Source organism: Caloenas nicobarica, chromosome 8, assembly GCF_036013445.1.
Source record: "Caloenas nicobarica isolate bCalNic1 chromosome 8, bCalNic1.hap1, whole genome shotgun sequence".
NCBI classification, from domain to species: Eukaryota; Metazoa; Chordata; class Aves; order Columbiformes; family Columbidae; genus Caloenas; species Caloenas nicobarica.
In genome coordinates this window covers 13,793,585-13,817,807 of record NC_088252.1, presented here as the reverse complement: position 1 = coordinate 13,817,807, position 24,223 = coordinate 13,793,585, and the positions used below count along the sequence as shown (strand labels likewise).

Sequence of the window (24,223 nt, the reverse complement as noted above, 5' to 3'; positions counted from 1 at the left end):
GGCAAAAATTGTAATGAATATGGTTTACCTCGTGAGCAAGCTATTGTATAGTGGGATTTGAAAGAACAGTTTGTTAGAGCTTGATCATTTTGATGTTTTTGATGCTGTCACCTCTGAAATCTAGTGCTCTAGTTACTGTCAGGGAAAGTCAGGGGAAGAAAACTGCTTAACAGAATGTTAATGCAGCCCATGCTGGTTTGTTTGCAAAATAGTTCAAAGCCTTTTCAAGTCAACAGTTATACTTCTACTGACTTCTATGGAGCCAGCATGTTACTTTTTTAATATTAGCCACAATGAAACCGTTTCCAAAAGGTTATTAACATCTACATCTTCTGGCATCTTTGCCTTATTAAATACACAAATTTGCATGCTGCTTACTGCCAGAATCTTCAGGACAATGAGTAAAAAGAGGAGCACATGAACAGAACAAAAGGATGGTATTCCAACACACAGAGAAGATCTGTTACCAGCTGGACTGTGTCCATTTTGTGTCTCTATGCTTAATAGCTCCCAGAGATGTGCATGATCACTACATGGAAATGGAAGTAAAGGAGGATAGCTTCAGAAGTTCAAAGCTATATTTTATAAATGCTTTGACTTCATTAGTACTGCACGAACATTACACCTTAGATTGGATATTTATAGTTGTCTGGTTTAACCAGTTTTGATGTTGCTTTCATCTTCTCTCAGTCTGGTCTGAAATAACTGCGTCTTGCCTCCTTACATAATATGATTTTAAACTTCCACTTCAGCAGGAGAATTACTGTATTGGTTAAGAAATTTTCAACTGACTTAGGTTCTGTTGGGAGCATAGATTTCAGAGGTGGCTCTGATTTCTGACACCCGTGCTCAGGCAATCTGTGTAAGATGCAGTTATGTGTGCAGTGCAGTCTCCCACACTGTTGCAGAAGGCGCAGGGAGCCCAGGGAAAGCCACTCATCCTTCAGAACACACTCAGCTTTTAATTCAGACTCTACCATTTCTAGTCTTTTTCACCTTACTTGCTTTGCCTCTTGTCTTACTTAATGCATACATCATCTGTTTTACACTCAAGTGTGTCTGTCCTCAAAAGCAATCATTACAATTAAGAGAGCATCATAACCATGCAATGACCCTGCTGGACCGCTCCATTCCGTCAGCTGAAGTCCTAGTTTGAAGTCTTTCACTTCAGTAGGCTTGCTTCAAAAATTAACTTGATCCATTGTACATTATGCCTATATTATTCTTCATTTTCCTTGGATATCACATTTCCTCTGTTCATTCCTTCTAAACGAACTTCAAAGGATTAACACTAAGCATCAGTATTTCCCTGTAGCTAGCAAGTAATGTAATTGCAAAATAATTTTATTCTTATAATGCTTTCCACACTAGTTCTTCAGTCACTATGAGCCTTTTGATGTCTTAATATTGAAGTATGTCACAATTTATCAATAACGGGCTATACTGTATACTGGTTTTTGGGTAGGTATAGTAAGTGGTAGAGCTCCCTTGTTTAGCTTGCAGATTTTTTAAATAAATGTGAATGAAGAGTAGTAAAGGTCAATATTTTATTAAATATTTCATTCTTCTACCTCAAGATGTCCTGTGATATATAACACACAATATATGGGCCTGACCCTGGTTGAAAAATGGATGTGATCAAACCAGCAATTCAAAGTAAAAATCTGAGATGACTACACAATTATTGTTATACTGATAATTATAAACGAATGTTATGGTTATTAATCTTATAGCTGTTTCATCAAGCTGTGACATACACATTATAAATTGATTTTTATACAGTAGAATCTAATTTGTGCACTTTCTCATTTGCTCCAAAGTATATAATTCCTGACTGCTGAGCAAAGTTGTAATAACAGCGCACTATAGTAAGGTCAGTGTTAATATAGTTGCTTTCATTTTCAAACTTCATTATGGAGTATTTACTAGTAGGCTATGAAAAAAAATCATAATCTATATTAAACACTTGTCAAAATAAATGAGGAAAGTACATCTTACACTTATTAACTGCTTGTTCTCTTGTTTTATAATTAACAAAATTTGCTATTTTTTAACTGATCACTCAGTAATTAGTCTGCGAAAGATTCCATGATGCACATGGGCATTTAATGTTCACCTCAGTTTGATCTTCTCTATATATAGCTGTTTGAACTAGGTAGATGTTCAAATCAAGAGAGATTAATATACCTGCACAAATGCACTCAAATATATGTATGTGAATTTATTTGCAGTTATGCATTCAGTTAATGCATACTTCAAAGTCACATAGGTTTTATCAGTGGAAAAGCATCAAAATTATATCCCGACCACCTCTGATTTTTACACACCAAAGACCTGTGCTATGGAGCTAAGAAAGACAATAGATCATGAAGGAAAAATTGTTGAAGGGGATCATCTTCATTCCTTTACTGATTTTCAAAGCCCAGCCCAAAATCATTGTTTTCTGATCATTATAAAGGAAATAGCTTGTGATAATAAATTACTGCTGCTTCCTCACCCACAGCAATTCTCGTCTGAACGTTTTGTGATATGTCTGACACCTGCCTTCTTGTTCAGGAGCTCACAGGAGAGCACAGTCCACTTAGTGAGAACACTTTTCCTCCAAAAATAAATAAGCAGCTTCTTATGATCTGGTTTCTCACTGGGGCAGTTTTGAGCTACCTTTGTATTTAGGAATAGCAAGAACAAATATCACCAACTTCCATTTCCTTTAGTGCTGCTGACAAAGTGCGTTTATTCTCGTGGCTGTTTGCTGTTCTGATCTGTTTGCTGTAATCTGTCTTGGATCCATCATCTATCTCCTTGTTTTCTTTAATTGTTGTGACCAGCTCTTCTTGTATCACTCTCAGAAGGGTTCTTTCAAAACATTTGTCTGCAGTTCTGAACACTGCGAGTGCAACGCAGGTTGGTACCTCATTGGCTTTAGTTCACTGGGCCGGCATTATTCCAAAAAGGAAGTTATTCTGGGCTTTAAATTCTCAACTTTGTGGGGTTTTTTTCCTTTATTCGTAAGTACTGTGCCATGTTGTGTCACATAGAGAGGAAGGTAGACTCCTCCCAGGAAGGAGGGAGAAGGGACAGCTTGGCTTCTAGGTCAAAAGGAGACAGGTCTCAGCACTCAAGCTGTAGTTCTATCACTCCCAGGAAGAAAGGATGAAATTTGGGTCTAATTAGGAAAGCAGGCTCTTCACAGGTAATAAGATGGCATTCGCAGTGCTGTGCAAACACAGGTGACAACTGGGCAAGTGTGCCACAAATTACTAACCCAACGCTTGCCTGTAGGACTTCAGAGATGGCTCTGGATGATATGCAGTATTGTAAGATGGGAATGTCAGGTGGATCCTGTACTTTAGGGGAAGTTCTAGACATACTTTGCTGACATATAAGCTAGATACAATACTCTGTGCAGTTTCACTTATCCCATTTGCCCTTTCAACAGCATCACTTGACCAGACCACGAACGCACTTGAGTCAATGCTTGGGTCTGGCTAACTTGGGTCCTGCTGGAGGTATAGCCTTTTAAGACAGTAAGGGAAGAAAAGAAAGGTGGTTGTTTTTAGAGAAAAGTACATATTCTAGCATGGCATTAGGCTGAGATCAATGATCAGTTGCATAAAATGAGGATAGTGGAGTCATATTGCTAGTGAACAGGCTCAGGATAAACAGGGTAAGCACTCTTAGCATGTCTAGAATAAAACCTGGTGTGTCTCACTGTAGGGTTTCCAATCTAAATCAAATGCAACAATTCATTTGGAGTTGCAAAAGTACAACACTGAAATGCAGGTCTCACTTGAAGCAGCCAGGTCAAAACCAATTCCTCAGAAGAGGGCCTAAAAATTCCCTCAGCTCAGTTTTTTGTTTCTTTCTGTCACTTCAACATAAAATCAACTTCAGACAACTCCACAGATGAAAGCTTCATGAAAAAAGCACCAGCTTTAGTTCTGCATTGGTGCAGGTGTGGTGAAAGAAGCCTTGAATCTTTGCTTCAGTATAAAAAAAAAAAATTATTAGTCACACTTCATACCCTCAGTGAAAACAGACTGAATAGGGATATTGTTGCTACTGGTATCATAGCCTTATTACTGCAACAATTTGATGCAGATGACGGTGCCTCGTTTCCTGCCACTCGCGCATTCAGGCTGTCCTGGGATGTGCCCAGTAGGTGCTGTGGAGATATTCTGACATAAGTATGACTCCAAGGTAAATGTTATCTGATTTAAATGATTTCTCTATTACCCAGTCCTCATTGTTCTCTTTTCCCCACATTTCACTGCATTTGATGAAGGACCAGTTCCTGTTGCTTGTGCATCACCAGAAAGACATCCCTGAAGCTCTGGAGTGCTTCCAAGTTGGGATGAAAACTGGTCAGTTTACCTTCAGATCTTTTCAAATGAAGTTATACATTTTACCCACTCCCTTGTTTCCCCAGAGGGTAGAGGTTTGGGTTTGACTTTTTTATTTTTCCAAATTCCTTTTTTTACCACTAAAAGACCTGACACCTGGAGACATAATGTCAGTGTTATTGTCTTAAATTAGCAAATTCTGAGGCTTAGATTGTGGCCAGTCACTTGCAAGTATGCACTAAAAGCACACTGTACATGCTGCCCTTCTCTGACAAAAGACAGACTGTTTGCCAGTTTTTTTTCTTAGCACCAGATATTGAAAAGCAAAGGTACGCTTCCTTTTGCCCATTTATTAAACTATCAAAAAACGGAAATTGTCTTTCAGTAAAAATATAGGAACTACTTTTAGATTAACACTTATAAACTAATGCTCACACTATCATGTTAAAGTTCACACTGTCAGAAAAATACTTTTAAAGATATAAGTTACTGCTTTATCCTCTACTATATTTTAATATTACCAGCTTTTGTCCTAGCATACGTTTCAACTACAAGTATTCGGCAGAACTAACGTAAGAGTAAGTTCTCTAATTGTACAAGCAGGTAACAAGCCAGCACTATTTCTCTATTATATAAGGAGCAAAAACATAAAATAAAAGTGTAGGCTTTTATTTCTAATAAGACCTCTTCAAAGAGGTTGAGCTGTAGCTGAAACTTTACTAGTGACTATCAATATTTTACTGTGAGGTTTCTCAATTTTATATTGAGTGAAAAATTTCAGTAACTTTATAGATACAAGCGGCTGTATTGCACTTAATGACTGATCACGCATTTTAATTCAAAATATTCCCTGTTTACTTTAGGTTAGCATTTTGTTCAGTAGTTGTAGTATTACATATCTCTGTAATTGCTAAATTTGCCACTTAAAAATGAAACTATGTAACAGCACTGAAAAAGTGAGCTGGGGCTCCAACTCCCTGAAATTAAAGCTCAGAGCACTAAAGATGGTAAAAGGACCATCTCACTTTAGCTGCCTCCCTGCATCTAATAAATACTTTCTGTTTACAATTCCAGTATTGTCATATTTGGTCTTATCTGTTTCTCTGTGAAAGAAAGCTTGCAAAAATTTAACAACCTAATTTATGTGCCAGACACAGTTCATACTATATGTTGCTACCCAGCTAACTTCAAAATCCAGCTTAAATAGACTTTACAAAGAAATCCAGATCGCTTTTTCCTTCTAACTGAAAAGTTCTGTGTTTGCCTCTTTCTTTAGGTACTTGTCTTTCCTTTGTAGTTACATTAACGTGTAATTGGTCATTACTCTTAAGTAATCATTTTCATGGAAATGCATTACTAACAATTTTCTCCAAGCCTTTTAATGAAGCATTCATTGCAAGACGCATGGCTGGTACATATTAAGCCTTCAATTGTAGCAATTGAAATATTCCATTGCATTCCCCCAGTCTACCCTGGAAGCGGGGTATCTGGTTTCTACACTTGCATAATTGCATGGTTCAGATCATTTATTCCTATTGTAAAATCAGATTTAGGCCATTTTATTCCTCATGTCACTCTCTCAGTTCTCTCACTACCCATAATTAGCACTTTCTTAGCAGTCAAAAAAACATTTTATAATCATAGCTGAATTTAATAGCCAATTTTAAAAATGCAAGGCTTGGCATGATGATGATTCATGTTGAAGAAAGCGAATCAGAAACTCTTATCTCCATTTCTGTTACTGAGCCTGGAGCTAATGATGCTTAGCAACGTTACTGATTAGCTCTATTTTTTAACTGAAATTTCACCGTTTGAGCATCCCATTGCATATTATTAATGCCTTGAGAATTTTTAAACTCCCCACATCAGTTCTTCACAATCAAATACACTTACTGAGAAAAAATACTTAGTCTCATTTAAGAGAACAATTAGACCTCACAAAAACATGAACTTCCTGAAACGTATTTAGCAGTAACAATCTCACTACTCCCCGCATTATTTACTAGAAAGTCTTAGTATAGTTAGAAAAAAGAAAACCAGATATAAGAAGATAAACACCAAAAACCAAAGACACAGCAGTTAAAGCTCAGTGGAATTTCTCTTGGATACAGATATTGTGGTCTGTAGAAGTGATACAGGTAAATTTACAACATCAAGACAACCCAGAAGCAAAGAAAATGTCCACAGTGGTTTGTGGGGAAAAAAAGATATGTATATATTTGCTTTCTCATTTTCTTTCTGATGGCAGTTATCCCTTGTGCCAAATTCATCTCGGAGTTTTTTATTCCATACTTTTTTCTTCTATCAAAGGCATATTAATTCCAGGCCTCACTTCTTCCCAGAAACAAGAAAGTCTTGCAAGTAAAGTAAGCTGGATTTTGTTGGGCAATATTTTCATGGTTAGCAATCCAAAGAGAGTCCGAAATTTGAGAAAGTTTGGTAAAGTAATAATTACCTTAACTGGTATATGGCAATGTGCTGTTCCCACATGCACACACTCCCCCACATGAAACAGTTTTAACATTGTGTAAATTTTTATTTGCCATGTTTCCTTAACTATACCGTGCTTTAGGGGAGGAGGATATTCCACCTACCTCCAGGCCCCCCCTGCTAAAATTCAAGCCTTCAGAGGTTTGGATAAGCCTAGTAAAGAACCTATCGAGGCACCAGAACTTTCACCTGACACTTGTTCAGTACATTAGCATCCATTTTTCCTGTGACTGCCTGAAGCCTGGCCTGCTCGTACTAATCCTTTTGAAGTAGCAGATTGTTTTATACTGGGTTTACCACGCCAAAGCCTGCAGCACTGTAGATTCTGCCCCCCTGAGTCTCTTCTTGCTGGCCTTTGTAAATTGGGGATGCCACCATCCTGGAGAAGCTGGAGGAAGCCTTATCCAGTTTCAAGTCCAGGATGGAGAACAGGCTGGGATTATTTTCACAACTCCACTGCATCCTCTTTGCTTCCAGTTGAGCTGATTTGTATGTTTCAGTTCATGCTAGTTTAACCCAATAAATGCCTAGAAGTCTGCTGCACAGTCACGTTGCAAGAATGAATATTACCTAAACCTGCACAGGTAACTTTTGCTTGCTTTGTTGCCTCAATGTGTTTCTTTGGATTCACCAGTCTTATTTCAGTACATGTCAGCAGCCTATGAGCTAAAAATTATCTAAAAATTTTCAGAGCAACCCATGAAGAAGCAGAATTAAAATACTAATTAGGGCACATTGTAGCTCTTAGGAAGCTGTGAGTATTAGGGCTGAAAGACACAAGAGCTGAAGCGCTGTGGGTGGATGGTGGAAACTGCGTGTGTGTGTGCGCGCCGGGGAGCGCAGGCGTGCGGTGCCACGCGGGCTGGCTCTGTGCACGGCCAGCGCTGCTCCTGGGAACCCAGCAGGGCTCGCGTGCTCCTCGTGCTTCAGGAAATGTGCGTGGACGTTGTCAGGGAATGATGATTGGAATGGACATGAGCAAGCCCTGAGCTCTTGCATATATAACTATCTATGTAGACATGCCCCAAGTTTGAAAAAAAAGCACAGAGCTTTCTTCCTCCATGGGCATTTGCATATGGTTACTGGTGGACACTTATTTTTGGTTTTCCATTTTCTCCCTGTGTGGGTTCCTTCTGCCTTATCTGTGTCCAGAGCTGACAGGAAATCACAGTTACAATCTTATCAGCTACTTTAATTATTGTACCACATTACAGTAAAGTTACTCAATGTTTCTAGTGAGATAGGACCAGGGACAGGGAGGAAGTATTCAAAAATAAGAAATATAACTATAATTCAAATTTATTATTATTCCTGACAAAACTGCTGCCCTGCTCCTCAAGACCTTCCACAAGCTGGGAAGTATAATTACTGCCACATGGCCACAGTCATTGGCATAGTCATTGTGGGCAGTGTGGCTTGCACCTGCCAGAACATCATTTTCAAGCGATATGTTGTTGTTGTCTACCCTGCACTTTGTTACTCACTGCTTACCATAAGGGTAACAGTCAGGCACAGATTGAAATGACGTTCCCCTGTTGCAGTCATTCAGTACCAAGTGCTTTCAAAACATTTAAATGTAATAAAATTAGTTTTTACTTTCCTACCCAGTCTATGCCAAAATTTTCAAATAGTCTGAAGTCCTTCATATTACAATTATGTTAGTCTTGCCTGTCAGTCAAATTATGATCAGATGTTAACCATGTATTAATTCGAACAAATTTGCTACAGTTCTGGGCCAAATACACAACAGTAGAAATGCTATGAATGCCTGATGGACCAAGTAGAAGATTCAAGACCTTCATGATTTTTAGCAAAGAAAAAAATTCTAGTTTGATTGCAAGATGCTCTTATAAAACATATCGTGAAGTTCTCTTGTTATAAAATGCTGTTAATGGTCTAATTAGCTTTTTTATGTAGCCCTTTGACAAACCTGAGTAAGAAAATAAAACCAGCTAACTCTGTTTTTCCTTTGAATTTCAGGTATTGTTGCAGTCCTTTTCTGCGGAGTCACACAGGCCCATTATACCTTCAACAATCTATCACCGGATTCCAAAATGAGAACTAAACAGGTAGGGCATGGAAATAACTGACTTTGTGTCTTCAGTGGCTGTAAGGAATAGACAGAGGTCAGAGGTACTGGAACACAGCTGAATGGAGTCTCATTAATGCAAATTAGAGGTTTATGTCTTCATAAGGGGAAAGATTTTGCCAGGAAAACAGTAAGAATTCTCTTGGTAAGCAAAAAATGTAAGAATCTGTTCTTCCCAAGAAACCTGAGATGTCAGTCAAGGAGATGAGGATAAGGAAAGAATAGGTTACACCAACTTCCATACAAAAATGCTATGTTTTCATTGCCTCCCATTCAACAATGCAAAACAAAATATTGCAAATAAACTGAGTCCACTCTTAGACAGACAGGAAAGGGATTATGTGTTTCTCTACGGAGCTACAAGTTTTATGCACCCCTTCTATTCTGTTTTTCTCTTCCCCTATAAGCTCTTAATCCTCAGCCTCCCTTACGATACGGTTCAAAAATTGTTGTTAAATTCCTTTGACTTCTTCTAACTTATTTTCCAATCCAAAGAGTACCCTTTCATATGCAGCTGTTTCAGCGAGACCTGCCCTGCCTCTTTCTTTCTCTCCCCGCAAGAATTCTCTTCAAGCAAATTTACTAAGCCACACGCTTGGCATACTTGTAATCAAATGTGACTTCAGTGCATTTTAAATGAATATTGTTGCTCAGACAGATGGCTTCGCTCCCAATCTAAGTCATTTTTATTAATCATTACTGGCCAAAATCTAGGAGTTTTCTGTTCATTTATAGAATTTTTCAAAGGCAGTCTCTCTCTTTTGTTACAATATGACAGATCGTTCAATAAGGACTGGTGAACTGTAATGCACGCTGACAAAACAGTGAGCTAAGGCTGAAGCTAAAGCTGACAAAACCCATGGAAATTAGATTTGAAACTGTAAATCGGATTGTGAAATTGTGTTAGTTGTTTTTAAACAAATGCTTTTCTCTACTGCTTTGCACAATTTTCTTTACATTTTTTACTAGCCGTTAAAATTTCATAGCTGAATGGTAAAATTTAGTACATAATGATAGAGGTGGTGTGTCTGGCCATGATGCTGATTTCTGCATTTCTCATAATACCTCATTATTTGCTCTAAAAGAATACATAAGAAAAAAAAAAAGACTGAAAAAACTGGTATGATTTTCTTCAGATATGGATATAAAATGAAAACTTATCTACAGTTCTTAAATGAGAATTGAAGAACCTCTATTAAGAATGCCTGTTAAAAGATGCCATGTAATTATTAGTCTCCATGTATCCTTCATTATCCAGTCAATCACTGTTTAACATTCCATGAAAAAGAAGTATTAGATTTCAAGCATCTGAAACTTACAGAATCTGAAAGTATAAAGTAACTCAAATCTTGTTACAAACAATGGATTATTTTCGCACTGTCAAAAGAAAAGTAAGATAAAGATTTAGTGAAAATGCAGGCTTTAGAGAGTTTTCATTCAATCCGATTATTCCAATTCTCACTAAGTATTTAGAAACATTCTCTCTGTGTTTTTATTGTTTGTTTTTAACATGAAAGATGGTTTTTGGCAGTATTTTAAAGTTATCATCATTGATCTGACTATGGTCGTAGCGATTTTAACTTTAAAATTGACACTGCCATCTGTGGCAACAAGGTCAGGTCAAACAGAGAGGTCCTGCATTTCATACAGTTAATGTTTAATTTATCCAATATATCTCCAGCGAAAGAGAAGATGAAACTGCTAGGACCCAGTTGAAAGCTCTTTGACTCTGTGCAGCTTTCTCTAGAATTATTTACAGCTGCCAGTATAAACTCACATTATGCTGCAGGCAAACAATAGTCACTTCTAAATCTTGAGACATTATAATTCAGATTTTACTTTGGGTTCTTCAGACGTACAGTTGGGCTGGGTTGATTTGCTCATCTACAAGTAATTCGGTGGCTGGGGAGGGTGTTGCTAGGTAAATAGAAAGTTCTGGTTTGTTGACAGCGGACAGACTGTAAATCCCTACAGGCCAGCTCTGGGAAGGGGTGGAGGAACAATACTGTGTTTTCTACAGGAATGCAAGACAGTCCTTGCTGGTTTTTTCTCTGTCCTCTAGCAGTTTCACTCAAACACCACGCTAAGACCAGCACAGTTTCCTAGTGGTGGGGTATTAAAAGAAGCTTCTCACTTTCTCTAATGTCTATAAATGTTATCTATCATATTTACAAGTTATATCATTTTCTGATTATGTTCCCTTAACTCCAGGGAACAGCCACAACAAAGAGACCAGGAAACAGAGCAATAACTCTCTTTGGTTAAGTGTGCAAGGGTATAGAGAATTCCGCTTTCATACAAAACACAGTACCAGCAAGTTATAAATTCCAGAAGGGGAATTCTGAAATGTGCCTCCTATGGAAGCAGAGCCAGGAAATTACTGGAAGGCACAGGGAAGCCTGTCCAGCCAGCAAGGGGGTATGTCACATACTGCCCTGCCCGTCTCCATTCATTCCACCAGTCTAACCCTTGTTTACATAGTCTTCGCTGAAACAGTTGTTTCTAACAAACTCCTGAAGGTTGCTTTCTCAAATTCAGTGTAAGAGCCTTTCTAACCACATTACCAGTTAAACAGTTACTCACATTTTTCGCTGATCCTGATAGCAATCCCATGAGGGAACAGCTGCCTTACAGACAAAAGCTTCTGGTCTGACTGTTCAGCTGCACAGGGCGTGCAGTGAGCACGAGATGCTGCATGAAGATTGCAGCAGCACTTCATCTACAAGGTTTTACACAAGCTTGAGAATGGGGTAAAGGTAAAACAAGAGAACTCAGTGCTGTGTAACTTCTGAGTAACTTTACAAAAGCAGGTAGTGTTACTAATACTGCTTGAACAAATTAATTTACACCTGAAGGACTCAAAGTTCAGACTGATCTTTGGATTTTGCTCACTGATGGACGTAGAACTGATTGCTTCAAATTTTAATCTCCACACTATAAAGCAGACATGATTATCTCTGATTATTAGAAGTCATCACTTTGCAGAGGAGCAGCTAATATCTCCTAGAAATCCCTTAAAAATACATTGTTTTCAAAACTTGCTTAGCTTACTTATGAGATACATTTTCCAACAAGCAAACAGGCTAGGGATCAATCAGCTGATTGCTGGATCATAAATTGAGTAATGTAAAAAGATTGTGTTAATAAGCATATTGATTTAATGCTAATTAATCATATTAATTGAAACCCGCTGACAAAAGTCATGAAACATTTTTTTTAATTCCTCAAAAACTGTAAATCAAATCATTATAGTCTCTTCACACTGATGTCATCAAATAGCCTCAATATGGACTTCAGACTTGATGTTCTTTCTTCCATAATTATAGATTCACTTCTGAAGGAAATCAGAACAGGAGAGCATAACTTAAAAAGTAAAGTATGGCAATGGAGGTGTCCAAATCTACTGAAAGGAGGGAAGAAAAAAAAAGGAAATAAAAAAACAACAACCCACCACACACCACCACACTTCACTCAAATGAGTGTTTCCTGAACAGCAATCTGACAATGTTTAGTAAAAAGAGCATTGTAGGACTGAAGGCAAAGAGGTGGCTGAAGTCCTTTTTTAGCTCACTGTATCCAAATGAATCACCATCACTGTGATCTAGTCATTCTACTGCTTTTCTGCTGGCCTATCTTATAAACAAGTTACAAGCAGAACTGCACCCAGCATTGAAACAACCAATCTCCTTTCTCCAGATACATGATACAATTACTGCAAGATTCTTCCATCAGCTATCTTTTTGTAAGAAAAGAAATAACACACTGCAAACTCAGCTCCTGTAGTGGAATGCTTTCTCTGAAGTCTGTTGTTAAAAGCAGATGCCAATAACTGCAGCTACTGTTTGTATCTTCCTGCGGGAGAAGGGGAGCAGCTCAGTAGATGGGTGTGTGCTGCTGCTGCCCAAACTGCATCTGTCTGCTGCTCGCCAGGGGTCCCGCTCCAAATATGTAGCACCCAGATTGTATTTGGGAGAAGCAGCCCTCTGAAATCATAGAGAGCAAGAGCACAAACAGAAATGGGCTTAGTGCCTTTATCCTAAACCCTCCACGGTCACACAGGACGTGTGTGTGCCCTGTGGCTTTGGTCCTGCTATTTGTATGAGTGTTTAACAGACCAAACAATTAGAGCTGTGCTTAATCTGAAGCACACAGCCTATACGAACTAATTTATGGTTAATGCCTACTATTTTCTGTTATCAGACATTGGACAGTTTACACTTCTAGGAAGAAAAGCACACACAAATGGCAGGTTATAATGGCTCTCACAATTCAGTCTCTCGACTGTTAAAAAATTCAAAAGTATTTCTAGATTGAAGAAAACCCTACTTACAGCAAAATGTCCTTGATAATTAGCAATGCAGCAACCACCACAAAATACAATTCTCATCCTTTTGAAACAAGCATCCTAATTAGCAGCTGTTGTGATTTCTCCAGGAACTCTACTTAGGAAAAAATGACCTTTAAGGCACTACAAGAGGTCAGGTGTTTCCACATGAATGGTTGGCAGAGAGAAAAACTGAGAGAAAAGAAAGTTATCTTTCAAACAAGATGACCACCAGTACCAGATTCTAATCAGTCTCCGCACATGTGTGCTGTGCAGGAGACATCTGTTCTCCCAGCACGTCACGATCATGGTGCCTGCAGGAAAATTTCATACTAGAATGTTTTTTCATTATCTTCCAAGGTATGCAGCACCATTGGCTGTCTGATATAAGATAACATATTTGATGGCTAATACTCTGTCTGAGGGTAAACTGGAAATACATTTTAACTAATACATGGCACTGAGGTCTGGCACTCTTTGAAAAGTATACAAGAGGTTCTTGCCTAAAGGATCCAGTAGAGTCTAAATTCCTAGTTAGAATTAAACAGGCTGCATGCATGAGGTACTTTCTTCCATTTAAGTGGAGACTAAGCATAAGCATTATCCCTGATGGACACAGCCTCCTTCTGTCTCATGGTTCCCTTTCTGTAGCTCAACAAAAAACCCAATTTCCAACCTCCTGGAACCCCTGCAAGTTCAGACTCAAAAGCGATAGACTGGGCCTTCAGGCAGTGCTGCTCAGGAAAGAGTCCAGGTGGTCAGTAGAAAGGCCTGAAGAAGTAGCTATTAGTACCTCTGATAACAAGAAAATAAAATAGCATTTGGGAAGATTTACTTTGATTGGAATAGTATCAGTATATTTTGCTCTTGTTTTAGCCAGATTTGCTTACAGTAAACACTCTGGAAATGAATTACATTAGGGAAAAGCCTTTCTCATAGTTTCTTATATTTTAACCAGATTTTTTTTTTTTAGACAAGGCCTATAGCAAAACATTTCGCAGCTGTTCAAAACAAGCAGGGAGGACATAGAAATTCCCACGTTCTTTTTCTTTCTGAGAGAATAAACTGATACAGACATAAAAAGGTTATAAGCATGGAGTCAAAAGAAGCAGCTTGTGCTGCATTTAGCACATGGCTGTTAAGAGTAGAAACCTGAAATTGTAGGTAGACATTTCTGCTAACTTTGAGGCATCTAACTTATTGAAAACAATATCAGTCACAGTGTAGACCCTTCTAGAAATCCAAAAGCTCTCATGTCTCTGGATACGAGCTATCATTACAGCTCTAGCCTGAGGACCCTGAAGAGAAGCATCCCTTCATTCTCGTCCAGCACTTTCCCGTCCAACTTCCCGCTTCCCCCCCGAGGCACCAGCGGCTCCAGCTGCGGCGCTGGCTGAGCCCCGCGCTCCCGAGCTGGACCGCACGGCTCGCTGACTCCTGCATCCCTGCAGAGCCACTGGGGCTCTTACAAACAGGCTGCCCTCGTTTATAAATTGCCTTCTTATCTCTAATTGGATATGCACCACATGCGTAGTGCTTGTAATAATTATTGCCTTTAAAATGGATTGCAATTGACAGGAAGTGTACAATGAATTCCAGTTCTCTACACAGCTATTTTCTGTGTTTAGCAGAAAAAAAGCTGAAGACTGGAAATGCGCCAGATGCATTGTTTGACCAGATGTACCATGAGATCTTATGGAACCCTGTAGAATAGTATAATGCTATAAAGAAAGCTAAAGCTGCTTACTGTATGGGTTTAACAACAGGAATCATAAAAACACAGCAAAATCTTGATTTCTGCAAAAGGAATTATACTACCATGTATTTCAATCTGAATTTCTTAACAAAATCCCTCATTATCTTACTGATGTTCCTGATTACTTAACCAGGCTAAAAGAACGTTAATCTGCAGTCTCTTTACATGTGGCTCCTCTTAAGTTTATGTGGAAATGCTGTAGTTGTTTCTTTCCTGGTAAACAGCTAGGAAACATTGCTACAAATACACTGATAATACACTTATTATCTTATAACTATGGTATACCTGAAAGTAGCTGCATAATTTATGATTTATATCATAAAATAGCTACTATCCTATCCATAATACTGAAAATATTGGGCGTCCACATACAGAAATCTCATACAGAATATTCAGTTCTGTACTTAATTCCTTAATCTCCATTTTTCCTCTGTTTTTGCACACATGCTTTAGTTATTCCTTAACTGAGAATATCCAGATTTACTCTGGCCTCATTAGTTCCCATCAGACGTGTCCCTTTGTCATCAGCATTTTGTAAAGAACACATAGTCTAGTATCTTACGTGCACACATCCCGCTGAATAAAAATAGTATTTTGGATCTATGGAGAAGAGATCGTCTTCTGTAAAACAAAGGAAAACAACTTTCCTTCATTTTGGTTAAGCACAGGAACTGGAAAATAGACATGTTCAAATGTACTCTATAGCCTGAAGAAACCTAGAGCTACAGTGAAGTCAGTAGTTCTACGGAGAAGCCGATCTTGTTGAAAAATGGTGTCATTTTTGATGCTGGTAGGCTAAGGAGCGTAATACCATATGCAAACTAGTTTCCAAATTGCTTCATTAAAGTTTTTATAATCTGTTTAAACATTAAACATTTTCTTTAAATATTAATAAAGTTCTTTGATTGTTAAGGTTATAGTTTACTCTTTAGAGCACAGTAGCAGATGCCAGCAGTTAGCTAACATATACCACTTGGAATTAAAACCTATAGGCCAAAATCTCCTTGGCATATGGAGAAATATATAATGGAATTCCAAACTAAGACACATGTTGTAGTTTCTTTGAAAGGTGCCCTGAATCACAAATGAGACTTTAATATGTCTTCATCTGTGGAGTCAAACTGTATGTGACTATGTAAGCGACTGCCAAATCAAAAACCAGTTTATGTAACTGTGCAGATTATGTAATTTTACTTTGCTCATGTCTGTTATTGTCTCTCTCTCGATCTTCTCATGAGAGGTTTGAAGAGTGACCTCTGAAATGTTTCTCCTTACCTGTACCCCACCTCTGTCAAGCACATCTAGTTTTGTGAAGAGAATTTCCTCTAAGTGTATGGGCTGTCAAATCAAGTCCCTTCCTGCCACCCTCCTCATCACTGCAACTATGGAATACAGAGGCAGAAAAAACAAACTGAAACCAATCTAATCCTGGGCTAAGAACATATTGTTGTATCATCAACATGTAGGGCTGAAACAGAGCAGAGTTCAGTTTAACATCACATACTTACAGTACATAAGGTTCTCTCTAGCTTAAATTATATCTTATTCAATTTCATGTTTTCTAGAAGTTGACAATTACAACATGCCCTTAAATGTAGTTGGTCACAACTCTCTCATCTAAGAATTTGTGACAGAGGTAAAAAATAAAGGTAGGATTCTTTATTTAAGCCTTTCTTCATTTTTCATACAGGTAAACTAATTTAATAGAGGTTTATGTCATGAACCAAAGCCCTTTGTCTTTAGTGAGATTTTGCTTACACTGTAAATGAAGAGGTTCCAAATATAACGATAATATAAGTAAAACCACTCAGATTCTTTCCTAAAATATAGATATGTCCTAATGGCAATAGTTTTCTCTAACCTTTGTCTGAAAAACTAACACTTGACTTTATTGTATTAATTGATTTTAGTATAGGATTTATCAATAAATTCTCCTATTATGCAATCCACCTCTAGAAAACAACACCTGTTTTTTATTTCTATGCATAGGTACATTATACTGCTAAATTGGAATGCAGTAAAATTCTTAAGCACACAGGTTTACATAGTTTTTAATGTTGAGGGTATTATTAATAGGCTCCTTTGTTATAACTCTGTGGTGCCTCACACTTATATAAGCCTATGTCAACATGCTCACAATTCTCTCACTGTGGGGTCACTGGATTTGATAAAGAAATTAAGATAGCAATTTCTAGCGTAGGTAGATAGGTGACATTGTGATCTTTGTGGAGCATCAAGCGTTTTGTCACAGATGTGCACTGACCTCACCGGAGCAAGCCGGCGTGGTTTGGGAGCTGGCAGCTCTGCCAATATTGTGAGGCCTCTGGTTCCCTGGCAAACCGCGATGCTTTTGCACAGCCCAGAGAACCCTGGGGCAATCAATGGGAGGCCTTAAGGAATCTGAGCTCTTGTGGGATTTCTGACATTACCAAACTGCTATTGACAAAGACCCATTCTTGCAATGTGAAATATGTTTTCTATATCTCTCTCCTTTTTAACTTACATGATTCCTGCATCAGTGCTGATACCTTACGGTTCTTTTTCTAGGGATACCATCTGCAAAATTCCATATTAGCTAAAAAACTGCACAAATCTTTGGTCAAAACTTCTTGAAATATGTAGCTAATGCTAAAATTCTCACACAATAACCTGCAAGAAAAAATAAATACATGCAAATAAGGCACTATAGTAGTCTACAGCACTTGCCAGCATCCCATCTTTTTAGTGACCACACAGCTGTGTTTCCATTACACAATTAAAGGTTTTCCTACTTTCAAAGGTGACATTTGTAAAACATGGTAGAACAGTGCAAGAAATACTGAACAGCTGACTATAGCTCTTCTCTTTCTCCTGGTGCCATCGGTGGAAATGAGTAAGGGCTAAAGCGCCCTTTGTCAAAATCCTTCAGATGAAATACCTAAATCATGACTAGGATGCTAATAAGTGCCCTGTCCTTCCACATGGTGTGGTACCTACCTAAAACAACGAAGATAGCATGCAAGTTTGCGCATTTATTTCAGGCTTTTGACTTTTAATTCTGCTTTAGTCATACTAATTTACGAGGGTGTTGACCACCCTTTGCCTCCAGTGAGCTTGAGAAGAGTTCTGAGTGAGAATTCCAACCAGACATTCAGCATCCTCAACAGCACACATTCATGTAGTGACTAATACTTCTCTGGAAAAAACATTTCTCTACATGAGGTGCCAAATGATATTTCCCTAATCCACCCACCTTTTGCTTTCCTACAGATTCTTATCAGGAGTTATTTTTAAGGTGAATTAAAGAATGACTAGTTGTATCTTTTCACTACAGATACTTCATTTTTTGTAAAATAAAGTGGGTCGTGAGCTCTCAGATTTAAGTACAGTTGAAGGTGTGTCTTAGTTTAGGATTTTTAATTTCTGATTGTTTTACTGGGGGGAGGGTCTGATATCAGGAATGGGATTAATAAACATCACCAAGGAGAACACTAGTGATTTAGTAGACCTGAAAACACTGGAAAGCTTTACAATACTTTCTCCAACAGCTTCTGTTGGTTTCAGCCAGAGTTTCATTACAGCCAGATGCAAACCTGCCCCAGTGAAATTAATTATGAAACTATCATTTAAATTCAAATAAATTCAAATAGCCATGGGCTCACTTCAGGCTTGTGTACACTTACTTTGAAAGCAAGATTTCACTTTTCGGGCTTTGCACCCTAACATCTTCCAACTGCTGTACCTTTTGCATTTTTGACATGATTAATCTTTGTCCTGTTTGTGCATAATATAATACTACATATTCATCGCCACTGGCCTTTGCAGACACTATTAGTGTATGCAGACACGTGCACACACATACACTCCGTGCTGTATAAAAGGCACATATAAACAGCCCTAATAATTACCTCTAAGTTCATTTTCTGCAATTATCATTTGTCTACAATTTTTGGTGTATTTCAGAGACATAAGTGCGGGGTGTCACTGCCCTTCAGCACAGACAGTTATTTACTCACACTAGAAGCTGCAGGCACTTGGAAGCTGGCTTGTATTTGATGACAGCTTTCTTGTGCTTTATTTACAAGATGGTCTTTTGTACTGTTTGCAAAAAGTACACCACCAGCCAGCATCTGACATTTTCCGTATTTAAGAAACCGGACTTTTCACGTTTAATGTTCAAGCAAATCCTTCTCACGTTCTGTCTCATTTGTCTCATCTAAGTACAGTCTGCACTGTAGATTATATCTTTAAGTGTAGAGTACTGTTAGATGAGAAAAGTAATATGCTCTAATAGTTAAGAAAAAAGCGACATACAAAAATCATAGTTGCTATTCACATTTCTTGGTCTTTTTGTCCAAATGAATCATCAGTTCTTGAATAGTAGCCTACATCAAGAGGCAGGGAAGATGTCTAAAGATGATTGTAAGGAAAAAAAAAAGAGTATTCCCCAAATTCCTACCCTAAACATACAAGAGCAGATCAGTGTACGTACTGATCCAGTATGCTGCTTCAGAAACTGGTACTAGAATCTGCAGAGTAATTGCAAATAATACTGCTGAATAGAACTATAGAGTAGCATTCTGCCAAGGTAATGTAGTTAAAAGCTGGATAATCAGTAATAGGTCTTTAAAAATAATAAACAGAGCTTAATATCATCAGGACCTGATGCTATTCAACACCAATTAGAGCAAGAACAGTTCTTAGAGGCAGGGGCCTCTCCCTGGGTTAGAAAGAGGTAAGGTCTGGTGTCCATTCCCCTCCAGCCTCTCTCAGCAGACTTAGAACAAAACAGTCTATGTATATGAAAAACCCTGAACAAATAGATGTACAAATAGCTCTACAAAGAAGGTAGAGAAGTTATTTGGTAAACACTCTTTTATCTTAGATTAAGCACTGATTAGAAACAAAACTGCATGTCATCAGAAAAACACATGCAATTGCTGCTAATGTTTTCTGGATTAAGATAGAATCTTTCTTGATTTACAGTTCTACAGGATTTTTCCACAGGAGTATTTTTATAGATTATAAAGAGAAGCATCAACATGGATAGATAGAAGCTGCAATATAATTTCTATAGAACAGGTGCAAAGAGAGCAAGTATTTGTTCTGTAGAATGTTGGATTTGCAGTGAAATGGAAATCTTATGAGCACCAGATAATTTTTTTGCACTCTTGATTCTTTATGGAAAATGTGAAGGCATCACAAACTTCGTAAGAATTCTTTTTTTCTTTTTTTCTTTTTTTTTCTTCCTAATAGGTTAAAGGCCCTCATATTCGTTACTAGTTCCTAATATGTCAAAGGCTAACTGAATTTCTTTCCAACACCCAAAACTGGGCAAGGAAGGAAATTGTTTTTATGAACTCACTTCAAGAATTAATATTAGAGAATCTTTCCTCACAGCAAATCGAAATGGAATAAATTGCATTTGTCCTCCTTAGAAATTGAATTGATCCCTTGAGGTTAGGACTGTGATGGCAAGTCACAGAAAGAAAAAAAGAGGAAGATGAGACTGATTTTGTGATTTTGTGTTTTAACTTATGAAAAATCAGCAGCAGTTCCTCTAATTCTAACATAAATGTAGAAACAACCAGATTACATTCATAACTTTACTGTTTTTCTTTGACCAGGAGAACACTCATGTTATAAAGCATCTAAGTCTCCTTTCTTAGCTAGAATTGGCTTTTGCAAAGCTGTAAGTTGTTCCTTTGCTTCACTTATTTTTTAACCACTGTTCTCTATAGCTCTTCACTGTCAGTGCGTAATGTCCCTGCTTCCACCTGATCTGCCGAATTTACTGCCCTGGAAACGTGCCTTCCAAGAAAGTATCTTTCAAGTTATAGGTCATACACTTGAGCTTCATTTTTATTGATGTTATTAATATTTTGAAGCATTTTTATGCTTTTTTCTACACATAGTTTATTCTCTGATTCCAGCTTTATAAGAATACTAGCCTAATCTTTGACAGCACATGCAGTTCACGGCCTCCTTATTTTCCACTACTGTAATTATCCCTCTACCATCGAACAGAACAGCCATTGGTATTTCCAAAAATTTCTAAATTCATCCCTAAACACTGTGATTCTAGTACCACCATTAATTGCTGACCAGTCAAAAGTACCTATATCCCTTTGAACAATTTTCCAGCTCCAATCTGTTATGCCCCATCTTGAACAGGACCCTTGCTTCCTACTCACAAACAATACAGCACCGCTGAACATAGAGAGCTTTTCCCTGAGCACTTGGTGTCGATACAACCGAGCACGGGTGGTTCCTCCTTCCTCTGTGCCTGCGGCATCTCTGTTCAGGAATTTAAGATAAATAAGCACTTTGAAAACAGTTGTTTCTAGTTGTGAGCCAAACAATAAGTTAAATGACAAGCTGTAGGAGCAACAGCACTATCCTCTCTGTTTTGGTGATACTTTCCATTAAGGTGTCATTCCTGGGTTATTCTTAGGTACAACTTAATGCCTGATGCATAATAGCAAAAGTTGGTTGCACTGCAGGAAAGGGAGATACTTGTCTAAAAAGGTTCCCTCTCTTACAAACCAGTCCATATTTGAAAAAAACAAAGTTTGCAGAAACACCCTTTCCTAGGCAACTTAGCAAGACTAATGACAGAATAATTAATTTTTCTACAGCTAGATCCAAAGTCTGTTGAAGGCAACATGTAAATTCTTATGAAGCTCTGAGTCTGGCTGTGCTGCCACAAGTACACTCCAAGGTGCCTTGATGTCTGAGGCCAACTTTTTTTTTTTTACTGTTGCTGGTCAGAAGAGTGTTCTGTGCCAGTAATTTATCCAGCTTCTCCCAAGCTGGACTTTGGTTCTGGTGTGTAGATTATACCAGAAAGAATATTCCATACTGTGTAAACGCAAAATATTGCTGGCCTCTCCCTTGGTGATGCAGTTTTCTTTATTTCTTTTACTTTCCCAGTTCTTCCTCAGGCCTTACAAATGTTTTAAACCTCCCAGCTCTACAGGGAAATAGAAAGTTATTGTGTGCCTTCCAGAAATCCATTTGGGTGAAACTCATTGAATTCAGTAGCAAAGCCTACTGATAAAAAAGGCCAGGATTTTGCCCCAGGACCTCAAAGGTCTTGTAAGAATCTCTCTCTGCTAGTGTGTTTGTACGTTCACAGTGAAATATGCTTGGATATCAAAATTAGCATCATAAACAGGTTTATGTTCTATCATGAGTTTAAGTTACTTTTGCTGATTCTTTCCTCTAAGTATGTTATTCTAGAAATGAGCATTATGATCCCTATGCTGTGAAGATTCAGTATAGCTGTATAAAGTATTTCAGGCAAGGGGTTCAAATTCAAACCTTTTTCTGATTTTGAAACCTCTAATCAAAATAGAAAGATTAAATAAAGTAATTAGGCTATAATAAAGGCTTCTACAATCTCAGAAAAATTATGGTAGTCTGAATTCTCACAGCATTTTAATTCAAAATAGTTAGGAAAAGCAATTTTAATCAACTATGGATTTATCAATATCTTGACTTCATGGAACATTTTTGATAGCTGTATTCTAATTAAATAGCATTATTCAAATATAATAAATTTCATAACCATCACTTAACGTTGACTGCTTAGGACTTTAATAGCTCTCTGTCACCTTCAAATCTCTCTTAAAAAGTATAATCAATTTTACATCCTAGCTGCTGAGCTGCTGTTACACTATTGAAAATCTCCCTGTCTTTTGATGTCGTGTAAGTATATATCACTGTAAGATGTCACCCCTAGACAGGTGGCATTCCTCCATGTTACCAGCAAAAATCAATGCAACTAGAGAAGGCTTCCAGGTACCTGCAAGGGGCGGGTGACATTCCTTCAGCAGGTGTTAAATCAAGTGAAAGAATGTACTATTGCCATCGGTGAATAAAATTCACCAGATTTTCCTGGAAATAAGTTGTGGGTGTACTTCAGCCTCTACCCAATACCCTCATACTATCTTTGTTCCCTTGAGATGAGAAATGCTGTTTAAAACAGTAGGATTTGAGAAATCTTATTTTCCATCTCCCTAACCACAAGGGGATAGTGTCACAGAATATGTTCATTTTCTCCTTTTGAAGCTCCTTTAAAGAATTCTATTTTTATTGCAGTTGAGATTGGAACTTAGTGTGTCCCATCTTCCAGGTGCACTAATTACCTACCTAGATAATCTCTTTAATATTCAGTGAAAATTTAAATAGATCTATAAAACGGGTCAAGTTGCAAAACCCATTTTGGCATAGCTTGTTTCTCTAATTGGCTTGAACTTAACTATGAGGATGGAGGGAAGGAAGGAGAAGAGAAAAGAAGGTACTTCCCTTATCTCATTCAAAAGATAAAACTAGTACAGTTTTGATATTATATAAAATTTTTCACTTGAGTTAAAACATCAGTATAAGATAAACTTAGTGGTTACAGCAAGGCTTAAGGTGTAGATAAGCTGGGCTAATTCCTTCCTCTGCCGGTGAGAACTGAATGGCAAGCAGTATTTTCCGGAAGTGTCCCAAATTAAAACTGATGTTTTGCACATCCCTCTTAGTACTTACAATGGCTGAGAGTAATAGAAAACCTAAGCAGGTGTGGAAAATAATATGGTTTTGAATACATAAATATTATGTCAATTTTAGTAGACATTTTTTAAGATAAATCTTTTGTAATATCCATTTCTACAGAGAAAATAACCAAAGCCAAGCAAATACCAGTTTCAGTAACTTACTGATCTAAACACCTAAACCAAGTGCCTGGATTCATTCTGAACTGGTGTTTTTGTAATTAATATTCTACTCTGCAATGTGTTGACACTAGTGATTTATTACGATTCTTACTTTAAACCTACAAGCAGATTTATAGACTTCATAGAGAGATAGAAACAACACATTACAAGTGAGGTTTTTATATAGAAAAAAATGTCTTATTACTATGTGTATATTAAGATGGTTTCTAGTATAATTTTCTGGTAGCCTTGGGGAAACTAATGGCAGCAGATGAGCAGTTTAGTGCCAATTTCATTTAGAGTAGAAAGAGGTGAGTTGTCTGTGTGGGAGGCAAGGGAAGGGAATTTATGGTTATAGACAAAATACTTCCAAGGACTCGATATATAAAATTCTAATCCTAACTTTTTTTTTTTTTAAATGCGAGTAATGCCACTTGCAACTACACATATTCAAAATACAGGAAATTTTTGAGTGGCATTTAAGCAGACCATGGACCATAGCATGGACCTGGCTTACGGCCACTCAGACAAAAAAGA

At 37.7% G+C, this 24,223-nt stretch overlaps 1 protein-coding gene across 1 annotated transcript in view; it reads left to right on the top strand.

Annotated features, from left to right (window-relative positions):
• Positions 1 to 24,223, top strand: part of SLC9A9 (solute carrier family 9 member A9) — a 197,091-nt gene that overhangs the window by 79,915 nt on the left and 92,953 nt on the right. The window contains exon 9 of the mRNA XM_065640255.1: positions 8,814 to 8,902. Within this exon, the coding sequence (XP_065496327.1) occupies positions 8,814 to 8,902 (89 nt within the window). The remainder of the gene's footprint in view (positions 1 to 8,813; positions 8,903 to 24,223) is intronic.